We start from the raw sequence: 23,341 nt of genomic DNA, 5'->3' as shown, positions 1-23,341 counted from the left end.
AGGTGATGAAGGTTGTCAGATGATTTTGCTATTTGTAAGAGTAGTCCTATCAAGGGACCTAAACCACATCCAGATTGCTTCAATCCCCGAGGTAAAAACCCAGAAACCATACGGTAGTATAGACCAGCCAGTCTGTGAGTTTGTTTACAAGATGATTTCTAAAACCTTGTCAAGCCGTTTCAAGTATTTTTAATATGATTATTTTCAGTGAGTTTTCTCTCAGTGATTAATTTTTTTTAACTTGTTATCAATTTTTTTTATTTCATCTTTTTTATTTTTTCTGTTGATAATTTCTATTATTTATATTTCCTTGAGATATTAAAGTTTTAATAAGATCTTGGAGTTTAATTTGAGGTCAATTTAATGATGTGGTTTTAATTTTTGCTGTTAGGATATAATTAAAAAAAAATAAGAATCAAACTGGGAAAAAAATAAAATTGGGTGGCTTATCTAAAATTCACCTGCAAAAGTTATGTTTAAGTTATGTTTAGTTTTTATATTCTACGTTGACTTTGTTTTACATTCCTTATCCCTTTAGTTTTTTTGAATTTTAGTTTGGGTCTAAATTTTTATTTTGTTTATTTTTTATTTCTTTGATTTGAAAGGAAAGAGAGAAACTCATTAGAAAGTGAAGAATGAGATAAAAAATTACAATAAAACAAGTTATTTTTTATGTTAATATATTAAATTTCAAGATGTTTTTTTATTATCTATCTCATTGAAAAAAGTTTTTTTTTTCTAGTTTAATTTTGTATTTTTAAAAAAAATTAGAGGTATTTTGAGTTGTGGTTTAGTGGTTACCAGGATTTTTTTGGTATAAAAATAAGTTAAAAAATATTTTTTTAGGTAGGAAAACACTAACAACTTTTTCACCTTCTCTTCAATGGTTTCAAAAGTGGGCAGGCAAACTGCTTTTTTAAAAAAGAAATAAAAAGGGGTATGCAACATATCACTCGCTCTTTGGGCAAGTAAAAAAGATCAGGCCTTGCAATCCCACACATGTGACCTCTTCTTTTGATGGTTGGGTACGCTAAGCCATACAGGCCTAGTCACTTGACATATTGTTTACCAGGTCCATTATGATTTTTATTTGATTTCATTTGATTAAGAGTTGTTCAATTTATATTTGATTTTTTTAATAAGATTATAGTGTTTTTTTAATTATCAATCACTTATTTTGTGCATCCCTTCGTGATTTGTCTTTGTTTTTTCTTAGATTTTATCTGTCTTTTATGTTTTTTTTTTAAATTATCAATCACTTATTTTGTGCATCCCTTCATGATTTATCTTTGATTTTATCTTTTTGTTTTTTATGTGTATTTTTTATTTTTTATCACATGATTAGATATAAAAATGGACTAAAAAAAGTTGTGTATTATTTTTATATTTCTTAATACATCCAGGCATAATAATGAAAACAAAAACTTTTTTATTAAAATTTTCTTCCATGCTTCTGAATTTTTTTTTCCTCAAAAAATAAATATTCTTATAAACAAATTATCAATATATGAATCAGGATAATGAAGTTTTAATTAAAAAGATGCATTTTTTTAATCCTTATTCTAGATTGTCTAAAGTTGTTTGGATATTTATTTAAATTCCCTTTGATTTTTATTAGACGAGGCCCGTTGCTAAAAAAAAAAAAATCTATGTTTTTTGGTTGAGAAAAAATAATTTAATTAGAAAAAAAAGATTATAATAGCAAAATGATACCTCTATAACTGTCTGCTTTAAAATTACAAAAGGTTTATCTGTGAACACTCATTGTTGTTTATAATTGAAAATTATTTTTCTACTTCACATACTAGTTTTTGGGCATTGAATATAAGTTATGGTTTCATATTTGCAATAATATGCAATAACTAAAATAAAATAAAAGATTGTATAAAGGTGAAGTGGACTTATGTATTGGCAATGAGCACGAGTTTCTGCATTAATTATATGAACATAATGTTTAATTTTTTCCAGTGAATTGATGCTAAAATTTGATTATTATTATTTTGTTCTAGTATTTTCTATAAAATCATATTCATTTCTTACTTAACTTTGAATATATTTAAATTTATTATCAATAGAAAATGTTGCTCTTTATATAATAATAATATTTATGAAGGTTTTGATATTTATACAAATTATTTATGTATACTTGGTTTAAAAATGTCTATGTTCAATATAAACAACAACAAAAAACAAATTAGATAATCAATATTCATCGTATTTATGATATTGTAAATTAAATTATATCAATAAAATAAGAATCATCAAGTTATATAAAAAATAATATTTTGATCATATTAATTATGAATTATATGAAACTTGTGAAACTTATTTAGTAAGTAAGATGATCAAAATACTTTTTACTGACAAATATAAAGGACTTAATGAATTATTAGGTCTAATACATATATATATATATATATATATATATATATGGACTAATAATGATTTGTGCTATAAATAAATATATGCATTTCATCATATTTATTAATGATCATTTTAGATATGATTATGTGTATTTAGTAAAAAATAAGTCATAATCATTTAAAATGTTCAAAGAATCCAGAAAGAAAGTTGAAAAATAAACTAGAAAGTATATCAAGATACTACAACTAGACTAGATCAAAATGGTAAATGTTTAAGCTAAGAATTTCAAAATTATCTAAACAAAGTTAGGATTATTTCACAATGTAGCTCTCTTGAAGCACCACAACAAAATAGAGTTATTAAAAGAAGAAATTGCATTCTAACATATATGATATGGTTTGTGATGAGCTATGTAAATATCCCTTCTTCATCTTCTTTTTTTTAAGGTCATGCCCTATATCTTATCGCTTACCTTTAAATTAGACTTTCAATAAAATATATTGATAAGATTAGAAATGGATATATACAAGATCGAACTTATTATGCTTAAAGATTAGAGAATTTGATGCAATGTGAAGCATATTGTATATAAAAAGTAGGAACTAAGTCAAATATATGTAAATTTATGAGACATTTAAAAGAAACTATTGGACCAAGTGCTGGACCTAGCCCTTAACTCTCCTTTTCTTTTTCTTTAGATTTTTTTTTTTTACCCTACAAAAAATGTTTACTAGAATCACTCACTCTTTATTTTTTACATGATTCTTAAATTCTATTATAAATTTTTATTTGAATTCTAATATTTTTTTCCAATTATTATTTATCTAATATGAAAATACTGCTGCTGTTACTAATAATAATGATAATAATATCTACCACTACCATTACCACTATTAATAATAATAAAATGTTGAAAATTTGATTAAAATAGTGTTTTATTATTATAATTTTTAAATATATTTTAAACATATTTTTATTTAAGTTTTCAAAATATAAACACACTATTTTGATACTTACTTTAACAATCATAAAATATTTATTTCTCAACATAAACAATGATTTTAGTTAAATTGGTTAAGATAGACAAGACATACATTAATAGAAAAATTTATCATCATGAAAAAATTTCAAAACAAATGTATTTTGTAGGTTAATGATTATGCTAAAAATTTCTTTCCCTACAAAAATTTTTTCAGAAGGATTTTACTTTCAAGGTTAACAACAATGAACCATGTCTTTTTTACAGGTCCCCAGAACATAATGGGGACATACAAATTAATTTCATGCTAAAAAAACATGGTCAAACTAACAAATCAACTAGCAAACTACTATCAAATAGATATAGCATCAACACAAAATCTAGAGACAAGAAAGCCTATTATTAAAAGGATACAAGAAAAAAGAACAACGAAAAAGAACATGTAATAAGTGGATTGTAGAATCTGGCAATCAGGAAGTGAAGTGGATGAGGGAGGGGTTCATAGAATCTGTCTGAAACAAAGCAATTATTTTATAGATTAGTTTATTTTTTATTTGGACAAAATTTAATGAGAAGATTGAGATCCTATCATGCCATGATGTTTATTAAATCTATATCTTTGAATTCAACTTGAATAGATGTGATTTAATGCACATTAACATCTTCAGTCATTATTTTCTTTCTTTCACAGTTCAAATTATTGAATTAAACTTGAAATATGACAGATAGATGAAGTCCCTAAAAGACGCAAATCGAGAGAAAGAGCACGGCGGATATGCCAATAGCAGTTCCCTTATTATTAACCAGAGAGGGCTTCCGGGCACCATGTCGGGGCTTAAATCCGTCGACATTCAAAGGACTTAAGAGTTGCAGGGGGACGGGGACAGAAATATTGGCCAGACCATCCATCAATAATGCTCAAATTAGTTTAACTTGAGTAGGAATTAAGGCAGGCAACAACTCTAGCCACTCTCATATTGGAATACAGAGATGAAGCAGAACCAAAAGCACAAGCAATTTTCACAGAGACTGAAACTTTTGAGCATTTTAATAAAACAAGGTAAATAATATATAATAAAGCTTTGATATCATATAAATTATCATGCTCCTGCAACTGGTGCAAACATTGGAATACACAGATTATCAAGAAAAAGAAAGAATTGTAATAGCAAAAACAAAACACCATGCATCATCTAAAATCACTCTCTTCTCAATCACAATCAATAATTAAAAATATGGAAAAGAGAGGGCTGAGTTAATTAATGGCATCACACCTGCGCCTAATCTCGCCTCTCCTCCCGGTCTTGATCCCATAAACACTCAGCTTCTCCATGGCTCTCGCAAAATCCTGAAAGAATTTCTTCTCATCCTTGGCATAAATCTCCACAAAAGGATTTGTCATTGGGTTGTTATGTAACCCATGATCTGACTCTAATAGCCCCAACCCTTTACCCAAATTATCAAAATACTTATTATCAAAGTTATTTGGTGTCATTATATCATTGAACACCGACAGAGTTGGGTTCTTTGGATAATCCGCACAAGCATTTCGCAACGCCTGAACAAATCTCTGATTATAATGCGTGTCGTTATACAAATAACTCTTGAACTCCTTGCAATGAGAGAAACCAATTGTATGAGCACCGCTCAGTGCCACCATTTCTTGGACACCGAAACCTTTAGCAGCAAACAAGCTGATAATTTTAGACATAGGCATGGTGGGTCTTGGCAGATTTCCTTCAACATACGAAGATTTACTGATGCGGTAATCTTTGCGCCCGAGGAGGACATTGTAGAAAGGGCCACCGACCATGGTTACGAGATCGCGGGTCGCGGTGGCGAGGATGTCGGCGCAGGAGACGGTGTTGGGGCAGGAGAGCTCGAGGGCGGTCTTGGCGCGAGTGACAAGGTCGAAGGCGTCGCCGGGTAAGGAAAGGTTGATGTCAGCATCACGCTCGGCGGAGTTGAAAGGGGTGGAGGAGATGAGGATGGAGGCATCGCAGCCATTGGTTAAGCAGTCGTGGAAGAAGAGGCGGAGAGTGCCAGCTGCGGTGCTGGGGCTGGTGATCTGCTTGCTGGTTACTGTTTCTTGCATGATTTTGTTGAAGTTTGGACAGGATTTGGAGTAGTAGTTGTAGGAGAGTCTGGACTGGGAGGGGTATATGAGGGAAGAGAAGGAGATGAGAATAAGGAAAAATTGCTCCTTTGGCATTGCCATGCTGCTAATTACTCCTTCTCCAGAGAGGAAGCGGGCCTGGTGGTGGTGAGGCGGCGCTTTTTAGCTGCAAAATGAGCAAGCAGCTAAGTGTTATTCTGAATGGGAAAGGACTCAAGGGACTGTGGTCGATGGGAGTATTTTACTAAAACCTTTTACTTCTGGCTTTTGAGTGCGAGAGAGAAGAGGGAGCACGCGCCACTCTCTTCACCACCAATCACGGGATGCATGCTCCCAGGTACGCCCACTGAGATGAGTAAATGGCGTTCCTCCCTCTCATTAAATAAAAATAAAAGAGAGATTTAACTGAGATGAGTAAAGGCTATTTGTTTTTGTTTAATAAAAATATTTAATTTTTAAAAAAATAATATTTTTTTAATTATTTTAATATACTAATATTAAAAATATTTTTTAAAATAAAAAAATATTATTTTAATACATTTCTAAATAATAAATATTTTAAAAAACGATCCCAACTATATTCTTAAACTCCTCTCATCATTATTAGAGTAATTTAATACTAAAATAATAATTTATTAGTTATTTTTAATATTTTATCTTTTTTTGAATAATGTATTTTTTATTTTTTTATTTTTATATCAATTATTTTAAAATAAATTACAAAAAAATAATTGCTAGAATATCATTAATTATTCTTTAAACACCGTATAATTTTTCATCACTGTAGTGACATATGTAATGACATATGGTATATATTTTTATATAAATATAAATATATGGATGTGTTTTAATTTTAGCAAAAGGATGCATGCATGCGGTTTGGTTCATGAAAAACATGAATTCCTTTATTTTTTATCAAATCAATTTTCCTTATATTTTTATTGATTCTAATTTCATATAAAATAAAATTGTCACAAATTCTAAAAACTAAAAAAAATTATATAATATTTTTTATTTACTTATCATTGGAATTTTTTTTTCAGATTAGTTATTTATGTACGGATATTTTTATGTTATTTTATAAAGTAAAAAAAATTAGAGAAGCGAGCAAGAAATTTTTTTCTGAATTTTTTATATTTTTATTGTATTCTTTTGATCTTTTCTAGCCCATCTTATAATTATTTACCAGTTGAGGTTTTTTATTTAGGAAAAATGTTTTGTTTTATAAAGTCAAAAATAAGATAAAAAATTATGAATTATAGCTGGATTTTTATATTTTATATTTTATATTTTTTAATTTATTTATAAATAAACCTTAATAAATAAATAAAATTTATGACAAAAATAAGAAAAAATAATATAAAACACGTTTATAAAAGAAGAGGAAAGATCACAATAAAGGGCAATCCAACCATTTAAACCTTCCATCCAATCTTTCTAGCTGTTATACCCAATGATTGGGCCAAGCCCAAAAGACTAGTAAGAGTTGTGTTGATGGGTTTGCTCTCACAAAGCCCAAACAATTATTTGCCAATGGAGGATTGATTTGAGGCCCTTAAGTGAAGAGGAAACGTGGCAGTCAGAGGAGAGAGAAGCACGAGACTATTCTCTTAATAATTGGGAAAGAGGTTGATATCGGAGCGTGAAAAGAGCACGGTGTCGGCGCTGGAGGAGCATGGCGGTGGGCATTTACAAGGCGGCACGGAGCAGAGGAAACAATCAACGTAATTTGCAAACTGTTAAGAAGCTTTCCTACCTCTTTCTCCCATGTTTCAGTACACTTGAAGTTCGTGAAGCTCTATCTATACCAACGTTGGATTCCACTCTGGGTATCCTCTGCTATTGAATCTCTACATGAACACACGCATCAATGGATTGGAGATAACGTCTTGCACAGTAATTTTGTAAGTTTTTAATTCTTTTATATTTTTAATTATTTTTGAATCTATGTATTGATATTCAAAAATAAGTTTTTAAAAAGTATTATTTGAATTTATTTATAAAAATAATACTTTAAAAACAAGCTCCGATGATATTCAAAAATAAATTTTTAAAAAATATTATTTGAATTTATTTCTAAAAATAATACTTTAAAAACAAGCTCCGTTACACCTCATACCCGCTCAATTCATCCAAATTTGTAGATCACCGAGGAACATGAGTTGCCCTTTTAACCTTAACCTTGAGTAATTAAAGTTGAAATCTTGCTTTCATGTTGTTTAATTCTATAGAAGTAGTATACATGGAGGTTCCAATAAAGCTTTAGAAGAATAGATTATCAATTTGATTCTCGGACATGTGGTGGGGTTGGGTTTGTTTCAAAGCCAAGCTGTTCATTTCATGCAATTTTAGACCTTATAATTCAATTACCATACATGTCATTGATGCATACTACAATTAGCATTTTTTTTAATAACTAGATTAAATACTAAAAGATAATTATTTTATTATACTTTTCAATCACAAGTTAATAGGAAATTGTTTTATTATTATAATAGATACTAAAATGTGTAGGAATGCAAATGTGTGGGAAATGCATTCCTGATGGTCCATAATGTTTTTCTCATTCTACCCCTCTCAAAAATATCATTACCACATTTATACGGAATTGATCAATCTTTTTATATGTGTTGTGCATAGTAAAATGATACATTTGAAATATTTTTTTTAAAAAAAAATTAGTATTAAGGGGCATTTTTATCCTTTTAATTTTATATACACAATAAAATAACTAAATTACTTATAAAATATTTATTCTTATTTCACTAATGATTAGGGATATTTTGATATTTTTAGAATAGTGTTTAACCCAGTGTAGAAGTTTCATTGAAATTTCAATTTTTAATATAAAATAAAGTTACTTAACTGCTATTGAAATAAAAAAAAATTAAAGTTTTTTTTAGTTGTTTTTATTTTTTGATCTTGACTTTTTATTTTTAGTTATTTTAGGGTTAAAGAGCCCTTTGGACTTTTAGTAAAATATAAAATATTAAAAAAAAAATTGATGGCATGTGTATGATACACATCAAAAGGTCAACAATGAGGTAGTGTCATGTGATTAAACATCAAATATCGCTCTCAAAGGTGGCATTGAAAGTGTGTCAAAGTTTTTTATGTGGTGGTGTGACATGTATGCACAATAAAGCTCTATATGAACCATCTAGGTGGTGGCCAAGTGGTAAGTACTTGGGATCAAGGGGTTTGCTCTCTCTGTGGTTTTAGGTTCGAGTCCTTGGTTGCTCATATGATGGCCACTGGAGGCTTACATGGTCGTTAACTTCAGGACACGTGGGATTAGTCGTGGTGCGCGCAAGCTGGCCCGGACACCCACGTTAATCTAAAACAAATAAAGCTCTATATGAACCATCTAGGTGGTGGCCAAGTGGTAAAGATTTGGGATTAAGAGGTTTGCTTCCTCTGTGGTCTCAAGTTCGAGTCCTTGGTTGCTCATATGATGGCCACTGGAGGCTTACATGGTCGTTAACTTCAGGGCCCGCGGGATTAGTCGTGGTGCGCGTAAGCTGGCCCGGATACCCACGTTAATCTAAAAAAAAAAAACTCTAATAAACTTTTCCTTTCTCTCTTTTCTTGCTAGACTATTGATGTGTCATATCATTTATTTTTTATATATATTTTGACCTTTATTTTTTTGATTATTATACAATTATTTTTTTAATCTTATTTTTTTAATTGTTTTCTTTATTTTTCATGTCAAGTTTAGTTCTTATTATTTTGATATTTCATTTCATTTTATTATATATTTTTTTTAATTCATCCCTAAGCATTTATTTTAAATTTATTTCTATGTCAAATCCGATCAATATTATTTTTATTGTTGTTTATTTTGTATTGAATGTATTTTTATTGTATTTCTTTCAATTTAATCTATTAACATCTATTTTGTTGAGAATTTTTTTTTTGTTGTCTTTTCCCCTTCTATATAGAGTTAGTTCCTGCCTCATGATAAAAAATTACAAGTTTTGAAAATTAATTCAGATAAACTTTATTTTTTTAATATAATTTTTTTAAAAAATATTCTTTCCAAACTACCTTTATTATTTCCTTTAAATCCCATGATATCTCTAGTAATTTAAGAATAAAATTGAATAAAAAAAATAATTAATTATTTTTTATAAAAAATAATTAATTATTTTTTTTATTCAATTTTATTCTTAAATTACTAGAGATATCATGGGATTTAAAGGAAATAATAAAGGTAGTTTGGAAAGAATAGTTGAATAAGTCTTACCAATGAAATGGAAGAGGACAAGATTTGGCCTCGGAGTTCTGGCATGCTTGGCGCCCTCTCTCTCTTTTCTTTCCTCCAAAATATCTATTGATTTAAAATAAATAAATAAAACGGCTTTGTTTATAAAAATGTCGGTGTAAGATGTCTGGTTGTTCTTTTGCCGCAACAAAAACAGGGCATAGGTCATGGGTCATTTTATGTGTTTTGAGATTATTTTTTTCTGTATAATCTTAAACAATGTATATTTAATATTGATCTGATGAATTAACAAGAATAAATTAATCTCAATATTAATTTCAAAATTCAAATATAAAAAAATAATAATCAGAAAATGAATAAATTTTCTTGAACCCCTGAATTCCACAAATTAACAACCCTCATGTGGCCAGATCAGAGAGAAGACCAGCACCGCAAAGAAAATAAGCAAGAAAAGCGTTCTATTGTCTACACCGGCAAGATGAGGGGACATGTGCATGTGCTCAGGCGGTCCCACCTAAAGCATTCATGTGGGGTTCCTAGAAGTTTCCAAATTAACAGCTAACTTGGCATCCAGCCATGCAACACAGCTAGGAAAATAGATGAATCAGCGTTCAGGGCCGCGGTTTCCCGCTAGCTGCAGCTGTGAATTGGTGGCGTTTCTCTGTCGTCGTCTCCTCTTTTTTGTCGATGCTTGGCTGGGATGGATCTAGAAAAACTATATATATATATATATATATATATATATATGAAAGTAAAAAAACAAAGTCAAATTTTATTTTAATAAGTTATATAAGTATAATAAAAAAAATTCTTAATTTTCATATATAGTATTTTATTACATTATAATAAATACCAAAAATTAAAAATATATAATATAGACATAAAAAAATAGATAAAAAAACTTTCAATTAAGCCATCTTTGACAATTTTTTATTAAGTGTAACTCATCCATAATCATATATTTTGTGAAGTCTAAAATAATTTTTTTCTACATAGATAACTAAAATTTCAACAAGAAAACCATTATTTATTATGTTACAAAGCCTTGTTTTGATCAACTTCATTGTAAAAAAACTTTTTTGATTTTTATAAATACATGAAGAGTTAGGGATAGTGAAATTAATGATAGGTTTTTTTTTTTCAACTTCTAGAAGTTATCATTACTCTATACAATTCAATAGTCAATTTTTAAAATTTTATATATTTTGTTATATCAAGTTTTTAATGTTGAAGTTGAAACATCAAATAAAGTTTCTTTGGCTCACTAAAACCTTTTGAATAAAATTTTACATCCAAATTGCATGCATCATTTTGTTAATGAGCTATAAGAATATTAAAGACATAACATCAAATTTAAAATAAAAAGTTCAACTATTTAATAACAAAATCTATTATTTAACTCATATAATTAGAAATTAATAGCAACTATAAATATATCAACTTTGAAATGATGTTTTAAAGTTGTGAAAACTTCAGTTTGATAATAAAACCTGCTATGAGCTCTTGTATATTGTGCTTTCAAATCAAGAATATCAATATCATTTTGTACATGAAAACATTTTGAAGTAAAGGTTCTTATCCATCATCTTGTAACTCTTGAATCAATGACTTCATAGTTGAAACTAAACTTGTGGCATTGACAAAATCTTGATCTTGTTGCTGCAAAGCTCAGTATAAAACATCAGTAATTCCTATAATTTGTTTCATTATATAAAAAATATTTTATTCAAAATATGTTAATGCTAAATAAGCTATTTTCACATCTTTTTTTTTAGAATAATTTGCTCCATCTTAAAGGATAATATTAATAAATTTACAAGTTTCATTAAACATCCTTGACAAGCTATAAATTGATTGAAAATGAGAACCTCATCAAGTATCACTAGGTTGTTGTAAGGTACTGGAATTGTTTACTCATTTTTCTATTTTTATTTCATCTTGACTATTCTTATTACTGGTTTTAATTGCTTGAGCAAGTTATAACTCGTCATTCTGTAGATGCAATAATAAGAGCTAATTATAACTTATGAGCTAGTCAAGCGAAATGACAGTTTTTATAAAATAAAGCTTGGAGTCTATCCCACTCACCCCTTATATTGCTTACAACATCTTCTCCTTAACCATGGATACAAAAGCATTTCATCCTAACCTTTTTATTGACTTTCCAAAATAATAGTAAGGTAGACAAAATATAACATTCATACTCTAACCAACTTAGATATGCTTTAAACTAAGAAGTTTGAAATCAACGATGATGATTTCTATATTTTAAAAAAGGATGCTATGAAAGGATAGATTGGAATGAACCAACTTTAAGATAAGCACAATGGATTTTTATTATTTGGTTAATAGAAAAATTCAACACCGTTGGTCGTAGTCCTGGATCATGTTCCAAAAAAATAACATTTATTTTTTCATGTTGATTTTTTGGCTTTTAGAAGAGTGTTCATTGAGTTCCTCAAATTCACAAATTATTTTGTCAAAATCATGGGAAGGAGTTACCATATTTGAATAGTAGCTATAACAAATGCATTATTTTCTAGGGATATTGGCATATTTTTTCTTAAAAAAGAGTTTAGAGTTTTTTGTTTCTCCATCTCAACTCTTAAAACTTAATTCAAGATAGATTAAACCTAAAAATATCATCATTATTAATTCAAGAAATCAAAATTAAAATAAAACTAATACATTATAATTATTTATATAACTGATTTCATCATATAATTCTTTACTTAACAGTAACAGCGGTGCAACATCACTTTCAATGCACGGTGGTGGTAGTAGTTCTAGATTGAAATAATTGTTCTTGAAAAAGTTGTTTTTGAAGAGAAATTGTAGTTAGGGAAAGAAACTTCGATGAATTATTTGCTTTGTTTAATAGATCTAGAATGAAAATAAAAATTAAATTGAGATTTTAGGTTATATTATTTATAAGGGTGTTTTTATATTTCAATCAAAATTAAATTTTTATAATGACCTATATATAGTGTAATTTTTTGAAATGAGGAAATATATTATCATATTCATGTTTTCAGAAGGTTAAAATTATTTTTAAAAGAATAAATTGGAATATAAATATATATATATATATATATATATATATATATGTAAAAGGTAATCTATATTTCTTTTTGACTTAGAACCATAGTTATCAAATGCAGCCCAGGGGTTAACTCGACCAATGGACCTGATCCCAGATTTCATAGGTTAACCCAGAAAAATTTTAAGAAAATATTTGAAGTTTTAATACCTCATATGAAAAAATTAAGAAAAAAAATTCATGTGAATATAGGCTAAACATATTATAAATAAAGAAGGTTAAAAAAATATTTTAAAAAGTTTTTTTTATCTCACATTGAAAGGATATTGTGTTCATTTTAAGTTGAAATATTTAAATTAAATTTTTTTTATCTCACATTGAAAAAATATAACTTTTTTCTTATGAACATATAATATATATACTAAAGGGCTTCAAATCTCATATTAAAAAAATAACTTCTTTCTTATGAACACACACACACACCCACACATTAAAGAGTTTCAAATCTCATAATGAAAAAATATTATGTTACCCTTTTAAGTTGAAGTATTTAAACTAATTTTTTTTTATCATATTAAAAAAACATGACTTTTTCCTTGTGAATATGGAGTATATATATGAAAAGGTTTCAAATTTCACATTAAAAAAATAATTTTTTTTTGGAAACACATAGTATATATACTAAAGGGTTTTAAATCTTATATTCAAAAAACATAATTTTTTTTCTTGTAAACATAGAGTATATATACAAAAAGGCTTCAAATCCCACATTGAAAAATAACTTTCTTCTTGAGAACATAAACTATATTTATTAAAGGGTCAAATCTCATATTAAAAAGATATTGTACTATTTTTTTAAGTTACAATATTTAAACCAAAAAGTTTTTTATTCCATATTAAAAAAACATAACTTTTTTTCTTATGAACATAGAGTATATATATGAAAGAGTTTTAAATCCCACATTTAAAAAATAACATTTTTCTTGGGAAAATAAAAAATATATATTAAAGAGTTTGAAATTCCATATTGAAAAAACATAACTTTTTTCTTGTGAATATAGAATATATATGCAAAAGGGTTTCAAATTCCAAATTAAAAAAAATAAATTTTTTTCATATGAACATAAAATATATATATATATATATATATATATATATAAAAGGGTTTCAAATCTCAAATTAAAAAAAATAACTTTTTTCTTATGAACATAGAATATATATATATAAAAGGATTTCAAATCCCAAATTAAAAAATTAACTTTTTTCTTGAAAAAATAGATTATATATACTAAAAGGTTTCAGATTTCACATTGAAAAAGTAAAATATTTTTCTAATATTTATATAGTGAATTTTAAAAAGTGTTAATAATCAATTGAAAAAAATATGAAAAAAGAGGGGTATAGGAGAAAAACCACATTTGAAAAAATAACTGGGTCTCGTCCAGGTTCGCTCGGGTCATGGGTCAACCGAGTTGTTGTACCGGCCAGTTTTTCAACAAACCCAAACTAGTCCAACCACCAGGTCGACCTGTCAGGTTGGTTCGAGTTGAATAACAATGCTTAGAACTCAATAAATATATAGTTAGTTAGATTTCAATTTTCAGACTTAAAGTAGTTAGTTAGTTAGTTAGTTAGTTAGATTTCAATTTTAAGACTTAAAGAAAATACTAAGGAATTGATTTAATAATATCATAAATATTTAAGACATATATTTTGTATGGGTAATAATATTTTTCCATGTTATATTTAAAACATATTTATAAATTGATATCTTAATATAAACTTCATTATTATATGTCTTTTTATGTTAACCATACTTTTTAGTATAAAAAACATGTTTATTAATGAAATACTCATTATACCATTTCACCTTTTTTTTAGGATGTAGACATGGTAAATTCAAAGTAACACTAGCATTCTCTCTCAATTAATAAACCTGATACATAAATTACAACTATGAATAGTTAATGAGAAATATGTAATAAAATTAATATTCCTAAAGATAACAATGATTAAATAATTTTTATATGTGTTCTGAACCATATGAAAAATTATTTATCTTGTAATCAAAAAATTTAAGATTCAGTAAGTTGTGAGTTTTGAAATAGTAAAAATCAACGATGTTGCCTACGAGGAATAATTAAATTTTTTAGTTTATTGTAGTATAAGAGTTAGATTTTTCAAAAGTAACGACATGTTAATTGTTATACTTATTGAATAAAAGATCTTAATTCATCACAGTTAAATAATACATAATTATATACATGTCTGGATTTAATTTTTTTTAAGTATCTTCCTTTTACAATATTTTTTTGTACAAGCCATCTAGGATGAGATAATATTAACAAGTTCTCACTTAAAGACTTATCCTGACCATCTTCATGCCTTGAAATGTAGTTAATTCTTATTCTTAAGTGAGACTCAAAATAATATGAGATAAATGTTAAAATCTTTTTAATAATATAAGTTTTGCATATCAAAATCTCAACACGCGCTTTGTTTTTTACTTTTCTCTTAAGGTTGATCAAGTACCTTCATGAAATTAAATGAATGTTTTGAATTAAAAAAAAAGACAATATAAATTTAATTATGATGCATATATAGTCTTTAACCTCTTGAATGGATACATTTATTCATACTGGACTAAACCTTGAACTTTTACATCAAACGATAAATGTATAGTAAGTTATTGGAATGAATATTTGCATAAATATGTGGTGATTATGACTCTTCATTGCATACAATATGCAATCTTTCAAATTCACCAATCTAGATATATTTGAAGCCTTTCCATCATGAAAACAAGTACTTTTAAGTCATTGATAGATAAATAACTATATATTCTTGTCTAAGGCAAAGTTGACTTTAGGCTTTATGACTCATGATCCATCATATACCAATTCTATATTTTTATGGTGACAAAAAAAGGTATATCTATTATAGCCTTCATGTTATTCTTTGTCTTATATTTTAATTCTTTGTCTTATCTTTTAAGTACATAATTGTATTAAAAATATTTTCAAACATGATCTTTTCATTGTGTATGAAATCAATGTTATGGCAGAGAAGATTGATCTTCTAATAAAAAAGCTTCGAGAAAATACTTTAGTTTATTTAATTGTAGGTCACATTAAAATCAGGAAACTTCAGCTTACCAGATTGAAAATCAAACACAATGTCATTATACTACGACATCACATCATACAATTCTTTATTTGACAGTAGTAACGGTGTAACATCCCTTTCAACTCTACCAATAAAGAAGTCCTTTCAATTATTTTTTGTACTTGTGATCCATTATCAAGAATTACTGATGGAAATAAAAAAGATTAAGATGTTTTACCACATATGTTAATGTAAAGGCCTTGTTATTTTCATATAGTATGAACATGCTAATTTTCCATACATGCTTTTAATCATATTTTCGTAATGTTAAAATAACTTTTAAGCATTAAGTTTATGCTTGATTTGACAAAATAAAATTCAATTTTATTTCTTAAAATAAATTTAAACTTCAAGGAATAAATTTGAATGTGAAAAAAATATGCAACCTTTTTTAACTATTCATGAGGCATATTTTTTTTTAAAAAATTAATCCTCAAAGTTTTTTCTTTTATATTTGATACCTATTTGTTGAGGCTTTTTTTTTTGTTTAAAATTTAATTTTTTCATATTTTTGCCCCCAAGCTTGAAAAAAAGGAGAGAAATTCATTGGAAAAAAAAGAGAGAAGAGAAAAGGTGGTCAAGTGGTCATATTCTAACAATGAAAAAACTATTTTTAGTATTGATGGGTTCTATTTGCAAAAAGAGAAGCTCTATTATGATGTTTCTTACTAAAGAAAATATATCAGAGTTTAATATTATGTTTTGAATTGTGATAAGTATTTGGTTTTTAAATTGATTAAAAATTATTTTGAAAATAGATATGAGTTTATCAAGATTTGAATGAGTTTCTTTGGATTTTTAGATCAAAAAAGATTGAAACAAGTTTTTTGAATCCAAAGAGTTACCACCCGATTTTTAGCTACATTTTAGCCATCTAAGATGGCCAAAATGCAACAAGTTGATAAACATGTCAACGATCAATATAGACCACTTGTCATATACCACTATAGACCACACATCATTTGTTTTCTTATTTTTTTTTTAAATAGATGAATAACACATTGTACTTTTAATTTAAGAAAAATAAAATAGAAATGACAAATATGCAGGCTTGGACTTACAACCTTTGTGCAGGCCTGGATTCAAAATATTGTTGTCTCGATATTTTTTTAAAAATCAAAATGATAACGACTTTGAAGACCTAAGTTAATCTAAAACACCATCATCTTAATACATGTTTTTTTAAAAATAAAATAAAATGATTCTATCTTGAATGTTTTTTTTTTTTAAAGTCAAATGAAGTTTTAACTAGATAATATTTGAACTTACTAATTTGATCTAGTCAACTTTCACATGATTTAATTTAAAATCTAAACCAATTAAAGAGTTGGACTTAGACTCATAATACTTTTAAATGGTTTCCGACAAGAATGTGCAAGTGGTTTATTATTTTTATGTTTTTTATACATTCATGTCAAAATATAGAATATTATAGTTGTAATCAATTTTTTTTAATAATTATGAGAAAATATTGTCTGAAGAACAAATATCCTAGTAAAAAAATTGCAAAAAAGGTATAGCATGTTGATATGATAAATGGGTTTTAAATAGAAAAATATTTTTTTATTCTTATTTTAAATTGTCTAAATTTATTTTTGATGTGTTTTTTATTATTAAATTAATGATATAGAATTTTTTTTCTTAGATACAAAAAGTATTAATAAGAAAATAAAGAATTATACTAGAAAATTATTTTTTTAATAAAATTTAAACTATTACTCTTTATATATATAATTATTTCCATATAAGTAAATAAATAACTGAAAAATTAAAACATCCCCGAGATTCAGTATTAAATATTTTAATTAGCATCTAGCATCTACAACTTATTTTTAACATTTATTAATAAAAATAGAATTGTTAAATAGAATTGTATTATACTAGAAAATGCTTTAACAATAAATGCAGATTCATTTTTTGTGTTTAATTTTTACCAGACCTGAGCACGTGCCAACAGGCTATTGATCTACTATTTAGCTGGCTGACAGATCCTCTTTCAAAAATTAAACAAATAAAAATGGAGATGCGGGGTATCGATCCCCGTACCTCTCGCATGCTAAGCGAGCGCTCTACCATCTGAGCTACATCCCCACAACATGCTGTGGTTTCCATATAAAGAAATGAATACAAATTATTAGTGGACGGTTACTCTTTCCATCAATTAAACAGAACCCAAAATCCTGCGAAAAAAAAAAAAATCAAAGAAAGAAAGCTCAACAAAAAATGCTTGCATGACAGTTACCAAAGCAAGCTTGAACCTGCCGTAATTTCCTCTTTTATACCGATAAAACAAGAACAACATTAACAAGTTCAACAATTTTAGCCAAATGTCTTCTTTTCTCTTCTTCTTCTCCAGAATCACAGAAGGAGTACTTTCATCGAACACTTGAAGGGCAAGAATACCGACCGAACACCTAGTTGCACCTCCATCTCCAGTGACCGTTCCGCCCTCTATAACCCACCTGGTCCCATCTCCCTTCTCTTCTCTTTTTTTGTTTTCTTTCTTTTTTCAAATTAAAATTTTGCGGTGTTTTTTGAATTAGTTTTCTTTTTTACTCTTTGGTTATTGTTGTTTCGTAGAGCATTGTCATGGACCCATGTCGGAGTCCGAGCTTGTCAAGCACCTTAGCGGCATTATCAAGGTGGTCTCCTAATTTATTTTTATTGCTTTTGAAATGGAGATACTCTGTTTGCTTTCAAATTAAATAGGGTTACATTTAAAGGGTGTTTGGTTGGAAAGTGTGCTGAAAGTACACATCATATCAACTGTGTTTTTCATTAGAAAAAGCTATTACATTTTCTACCTAATCCTATGATTATGTTTGTTTTTATTTTAATGATAGTTTAGAAAAAAATATTTTTATTATAATTAGTTTATATAAAATATATGTTTGATTAAAATTATAATTTGATTTTTTTTTAAATCATGACATGATATGTTTAGTTAAAATTATGGTTGAGATTAATATTATATATAAAATGACTATAAAGAACATAAATTAATTTATTATGTTTTTAAATAGAAAAAATAACATTTAGTCCAAACAATAATTGATATAAAAAAATTATTTATTTTTATTAAAAAATAGACATTATTGTCCCATCAAACTTATTGTAATGTCATCATGAACATAATTCATATGCGAAGCCTTCTGGTGCCCACATATTTGTAATTGTGAAATCATATTAGTTAAAAAATCATTAGAAACAAAATCAGGATGACAATCAAACTTGTTAAATGTAACATGTTGGATCGACTTTGTTCAAATGTAGTTATGTAGTGCTATTGAGATGATAACAATTTGAACTTTTGTTTTGTAAAGAAACACATACATGCATGTTTTACAAGATTCTACACATTTCCTTCCAAATTCCAAAAGTATGTTGTATTACACATTGTAACAATGAATAAACACTGAATATTTCTTCTTGACTTTCCAGTTATTCTCGTCGATGAAATTCTGAAAGATGATATCTCTCACCTTTATATAGCCCCAAGTAATCATACTTATTTGGATATCCCAAATCAACGAGATAATATTTATCTGCAGCATGATAATGTTCGTTCAAAACTTAATTCCTGTTATAGACCAAAAATAAAATTATGCAAATTTAACATCTCCCGGTTTAATTTCTCAATACCTTTTGGTAGCTTCAGAAATCTTATATTTAAATTGTCAATCTCCTTAAAAAATATTCTTGTATCGTGTGCATTACCTTTCCAACAAGCCTAAACAAATATAAATTGTATGTCAAATCTACATGCTGCCATTATATTTTGAGTGGATACACCTATTTTGCCAATTAATGATATTTGATTTTCATGTGATATATAAACATGCACATGTGTTCCATCAATCGCTTCAATATAATTCTATATAAAAAATAGTTTGCCATTCAATTGAAATGCAGTAAAATTATTTCTTCCTAACCTTTTTCATTATTTAATAACTTAGAAAACTTATTATTCAGTTATTTAATAATTTAGAAAAATTATTTTTCACCTTAAAATGTGACATATATCTTATATTCATTGCAATTTTTATTAGTGTTGTGGAGAATTCTAGATCTATTGGTTTGATTAACTTAACAGCTAGCAAACACATCGACCTAAAAACTTCATTGAAATATCTTCTTATGATTTCACTTAGATGTTAAAATCTCTCATGAACTTCTTGTTTGAAGCTTATAGAGCTAGAGTATAGAGAAACATGTCTACCTTCTCAATTACACTTATCCTCCTAAACTGCTTTAACTCGTACGATGTTTCTGAATCAACACACAAACTCTGTAATATGTTTGTATCCATTCAAAACATGTTAACACAACGTACTTAATGCCTATTTAAAATTTCATTCGACCATCTCATTCCTGTGTTGTATGAAACCATACATGGTTTCTTATAAATATAATTATTATAATATAAATCAAGTGCTTTAGTCATGCATAATAATAGTGTATCACACGCTCTAAGCCAAAACAAATCGTGCATAATAATAGTTTATTGTATCACACGCTCTAAGCCAAAACAAATCGCTTTCCTTATCATCATATCAAAGTGAAGTTTTGCTATTATAACTGTAAAAAAAACACAACACCAAAATATGTTCATGATAAATTAAGAGAAAAATTATGTTCATGAATCATTAATATATAATGGCAATACATAAATGTGAATTTATACTTATATCAAGGTTTTATGTTTGATCTCCTCTCAAACACTAATTTCAGCCATCGAAATTTTCTTTTCATATTTTTAATTGCTGCCCATATTTCCCTCTTGCTTCTAGCCATAAAAAAATCAGTTGAAAATAATAAAGCTCACTACCGAAAACCATTTCCTCAATGGAGTGAAACTCCTTCATGACCTCTTATATACTACATCCTTTTTTTTTTTTATCCCAACCACTTAATGTGTATTCATGACCTCTTCTAGTTTCTATATGTCTTCAATCATTTTTGGGTTTTCAAGAACCATCATCATTGTAAACAGACTTGAAGAAAAGAACAAATTTAGGTTTATGGTTTGAGTTTAGGATGGAGATTTGAGTTGGAAATGGATAGTCTTTTTCCAATTTGAATGATATGTTGAAATTATTCCTCAATCAACTATAAACAATAGTGTGTGAGGTCTGTTGGAATGAGAGGGAAGAATAATAGAAAGAGTAAGGAAAGAACGATGAGGGGATAAGAACATAGGGTTATTTTTAACAAGATAAAATTAAAATAATTATGTATGCATTTTGCCATGTTTTGTGTTCAGCCAACGATTCATAAAAGCAAGTCAATATTGCTTTTGTCTATAGTGTGATTTGAACGCAGGTAATGTTGGGTCCTGGTAATTAGTTAGTGTGGTTTGTAGATAACCAAACACATTAAATGCCAGATGTTTAGTGAGGTAAATGAGTTATCGTTAAACGTTTGAATTATGTCTGATTGAGTTCCATGGAACTTGGAAACCTTGTGTCATTTTTGAGGTCATCAAGGTGGTAAGGGAGCTATTGCATTGAAACAACATTTGTACTTATTAGATATTAGATTATAGTAACCTTAATTGTCATTTTTTGGTGGATTGCTTTCTGAAAAAATAATTTCACTTTGATCGTTTCAATGTAAAGCTAGATGGTTGGTGTGTGGGCAATGTGCCTTTGGTAGTAAATGGGATAGCCATAAAAAGTTAACCTAGTTGAGTTAGGTGTAGGTCGAGAGGAACTCTGATGATTGATCTTCTGCGTGTATGTTACCATAATTCTGATGATGCTAGTAAAATAAGATAGTGCTTTGAACTTTATTTGGTTGGTTTTCATTAAATAAGCTTGCCTTTTCCTTATAGGGTGCATCAAAATTTAAGAGCTTCACAAATTTGTTGCATGTACATATGGTAGAATGTAGTTCTATGGTATAGAAAACTAAGTAACATAACTTGTTTGGATGAAGATGATACTAGTGATGGTGTTGAGAAAAAGACTATCAGCATATTGGCAGCAACAACTATTTTGCAGTATGTTTTGTTAGAGGAAGTTTCATCAAGATTTATGAAGTTGTCTTTTAAATTACTTTTCTATGAAACCATATATATCGATCTTATATTGTTTAAATGGAATGAGTTCTCAATTTTAATTCAGTTTCATATTTTTTAGGATAATGGTTTATCTTAGTTTTCCAATATTGTAAAGCTTACAACGACAACTTGCTTTTTCCCGGGTTACCATTGATGTTTGTTTGCGATGTTTCAGTGCCCACAATTATAATTGCCTATGAGTTTTCCTTGTTCAATTTTTTAAAACATATGCATGGAGTAGAAATCTAAACATTTTTCAGTGTTATTTAAGGTTTATATAAAATTGCTTAAAGATTATATGTTTTTGAGATTTTGAATAATTATTTTAAGGCTATATTGTTATAAATTATAAGTCATCTAAATATTCAGTTTCTAATAGTATTCCATACAAATTACGAGTTAAAAGTCTGTTATATCTTTTTAGAAACGAGAGATAACATACCTTTTAGTGTTAGACCTTTTTATTTGTGTTTAGATGTTTTTGTATCGTTGTACTATCATTTAATGTATTAAAAAAAAGCATAATATTTTATTTATAGAAAAACTTAAAAACCTTATAGATGGTTGTTGCGATGTCTTGGTCACACAAATTAATTACCCTAACTTAAAACACAACACACAAAATAATATAGAGCAAGTAAGGGGTTGATCCTTGACACGACTAAAAGATTGATGTCTTCTCCCAAGTGCAGGAGTGTCGAAGTAATAAATAACCCGGCAAGACCGGGGTCGAACCACAGGGAGGTTATTTGTACAAATTATAAATAACAATAATACAACAACAACAACAACGGGGTCGAACCACAGGGAGGTTATTTGTACACAACAACAATAACAACAACAACAACAACAACAACAACAACAACAACAACAATAATAATAATAGTAGTAGTAGTAGTAGTAGTAGTAGTAGTAGTAGTAGTAGTAGTAGTAATAGTAGTAGTAATAATAATAATAATAATAAAGAAAGAGAAGAAGAAGAAGATGATGAGAGCTTGAATATGGAAAATTAATGTAAGGATTAAACAATAATAATAACAAATGTCAAGGTTAGAGGTTCCACTATGGTATATCAAACAAGTATAGTATAAACTCTTATTATTGAATTGGAAACCACACACAAAGGAGGTTCCAATCAGATTATATATTGTTAACATGATTATATTAGTCATTTTATTCAATTAATGCTAATACTTGTAAATCTCGTCAAGCATTCATGATTATAACTTATGTTAATAATAATAATAAAGAAAGAGAAGAAGAAGAAGATGATGAGAGCTTGAAGATGGAAAATTAATGTAAGGATTAAACAATAATAATAACAAATGTCAAGGTTAGAGGGATTTCCTTTCCTTTACTTAGTTAACTTTTATCTTATTTCTTCTCTT

The 23,341-nt window shown here is 27.7% G+C and overlaps 1 protein-coding gene, 1 long non-coding RNA gene and 1 other non-coding gene across 3 annotated transcripts; 1 reads left to right on the top strand and 2 right to left on the bottom strand.

Annotated features, from left to right (window-relative positions):
• Positions 1-779: 779 nt before the first annotated feature.
• On the top strand, positions 780-4,440 carry LOC105141675 (uncharacterized). The gene is made up of 2 exons (XR_845436.1): positions 780-1,072; positions 4,069-4,440. It is a non-coding gene; the product is annotated as an uncharacterized LOC105141675 (long non-coding RNA).
• Positions 4,414-5,847, bottom strand: LOC105141676 (peroxidase 31-like). Its single transcript, XM_011048970.1, has 2 exons — positions 5,711-5,847; positions 4,414-5,625 (listed from the first exon to the last, which is right to left on the bottom strand). The coding sequence occupies exon 2, from the start codon at positions 5,559-5,561 to the stop codon at positions 4,599-4,601; it is 963 nt and encodes a 320-aa protein (XP_011047272.1). The 5' UTR covers positions 5,562-5,625; positions 5,711-5,847; the 3' UTR covers positions 4,414-4,598.
• Positions 5,848-17,910: 12,063 nt separating this feature from the next.
• Positions 17,911-17,983, bottom strand: TRNAA-AGC (transfer RNA alanine (anticodon AGC)). The gene has a single exon. It is a non-coding gene; the product is annotated as a tRNA-Ala (tRNA).
• Positions 17,984-23,341: the final 5,358 nt, after the last annotated feature.

Source organism: Populus euphratica, unplaced genomic scaffold, assembly GCF_000495115.2.
Source record: "Populus euphratica unplaced genomic scaffold, PopEup_1.0 scaffold126.1, whole genome shotgun sequence".
Classification (NCBI taxonomy): domain Eukaryota; kingdom Viridiplantae; phylum Streptophyta; class Magnoliopsida; order Malpighiales; family Salicaceae; genus Populus; species Populus euphratica.
The sequence above is the reverse complement of the archived record's forward strand: the minus strand, read 5'-3'. Positions and strand labels throughout refer to the sequence as shown.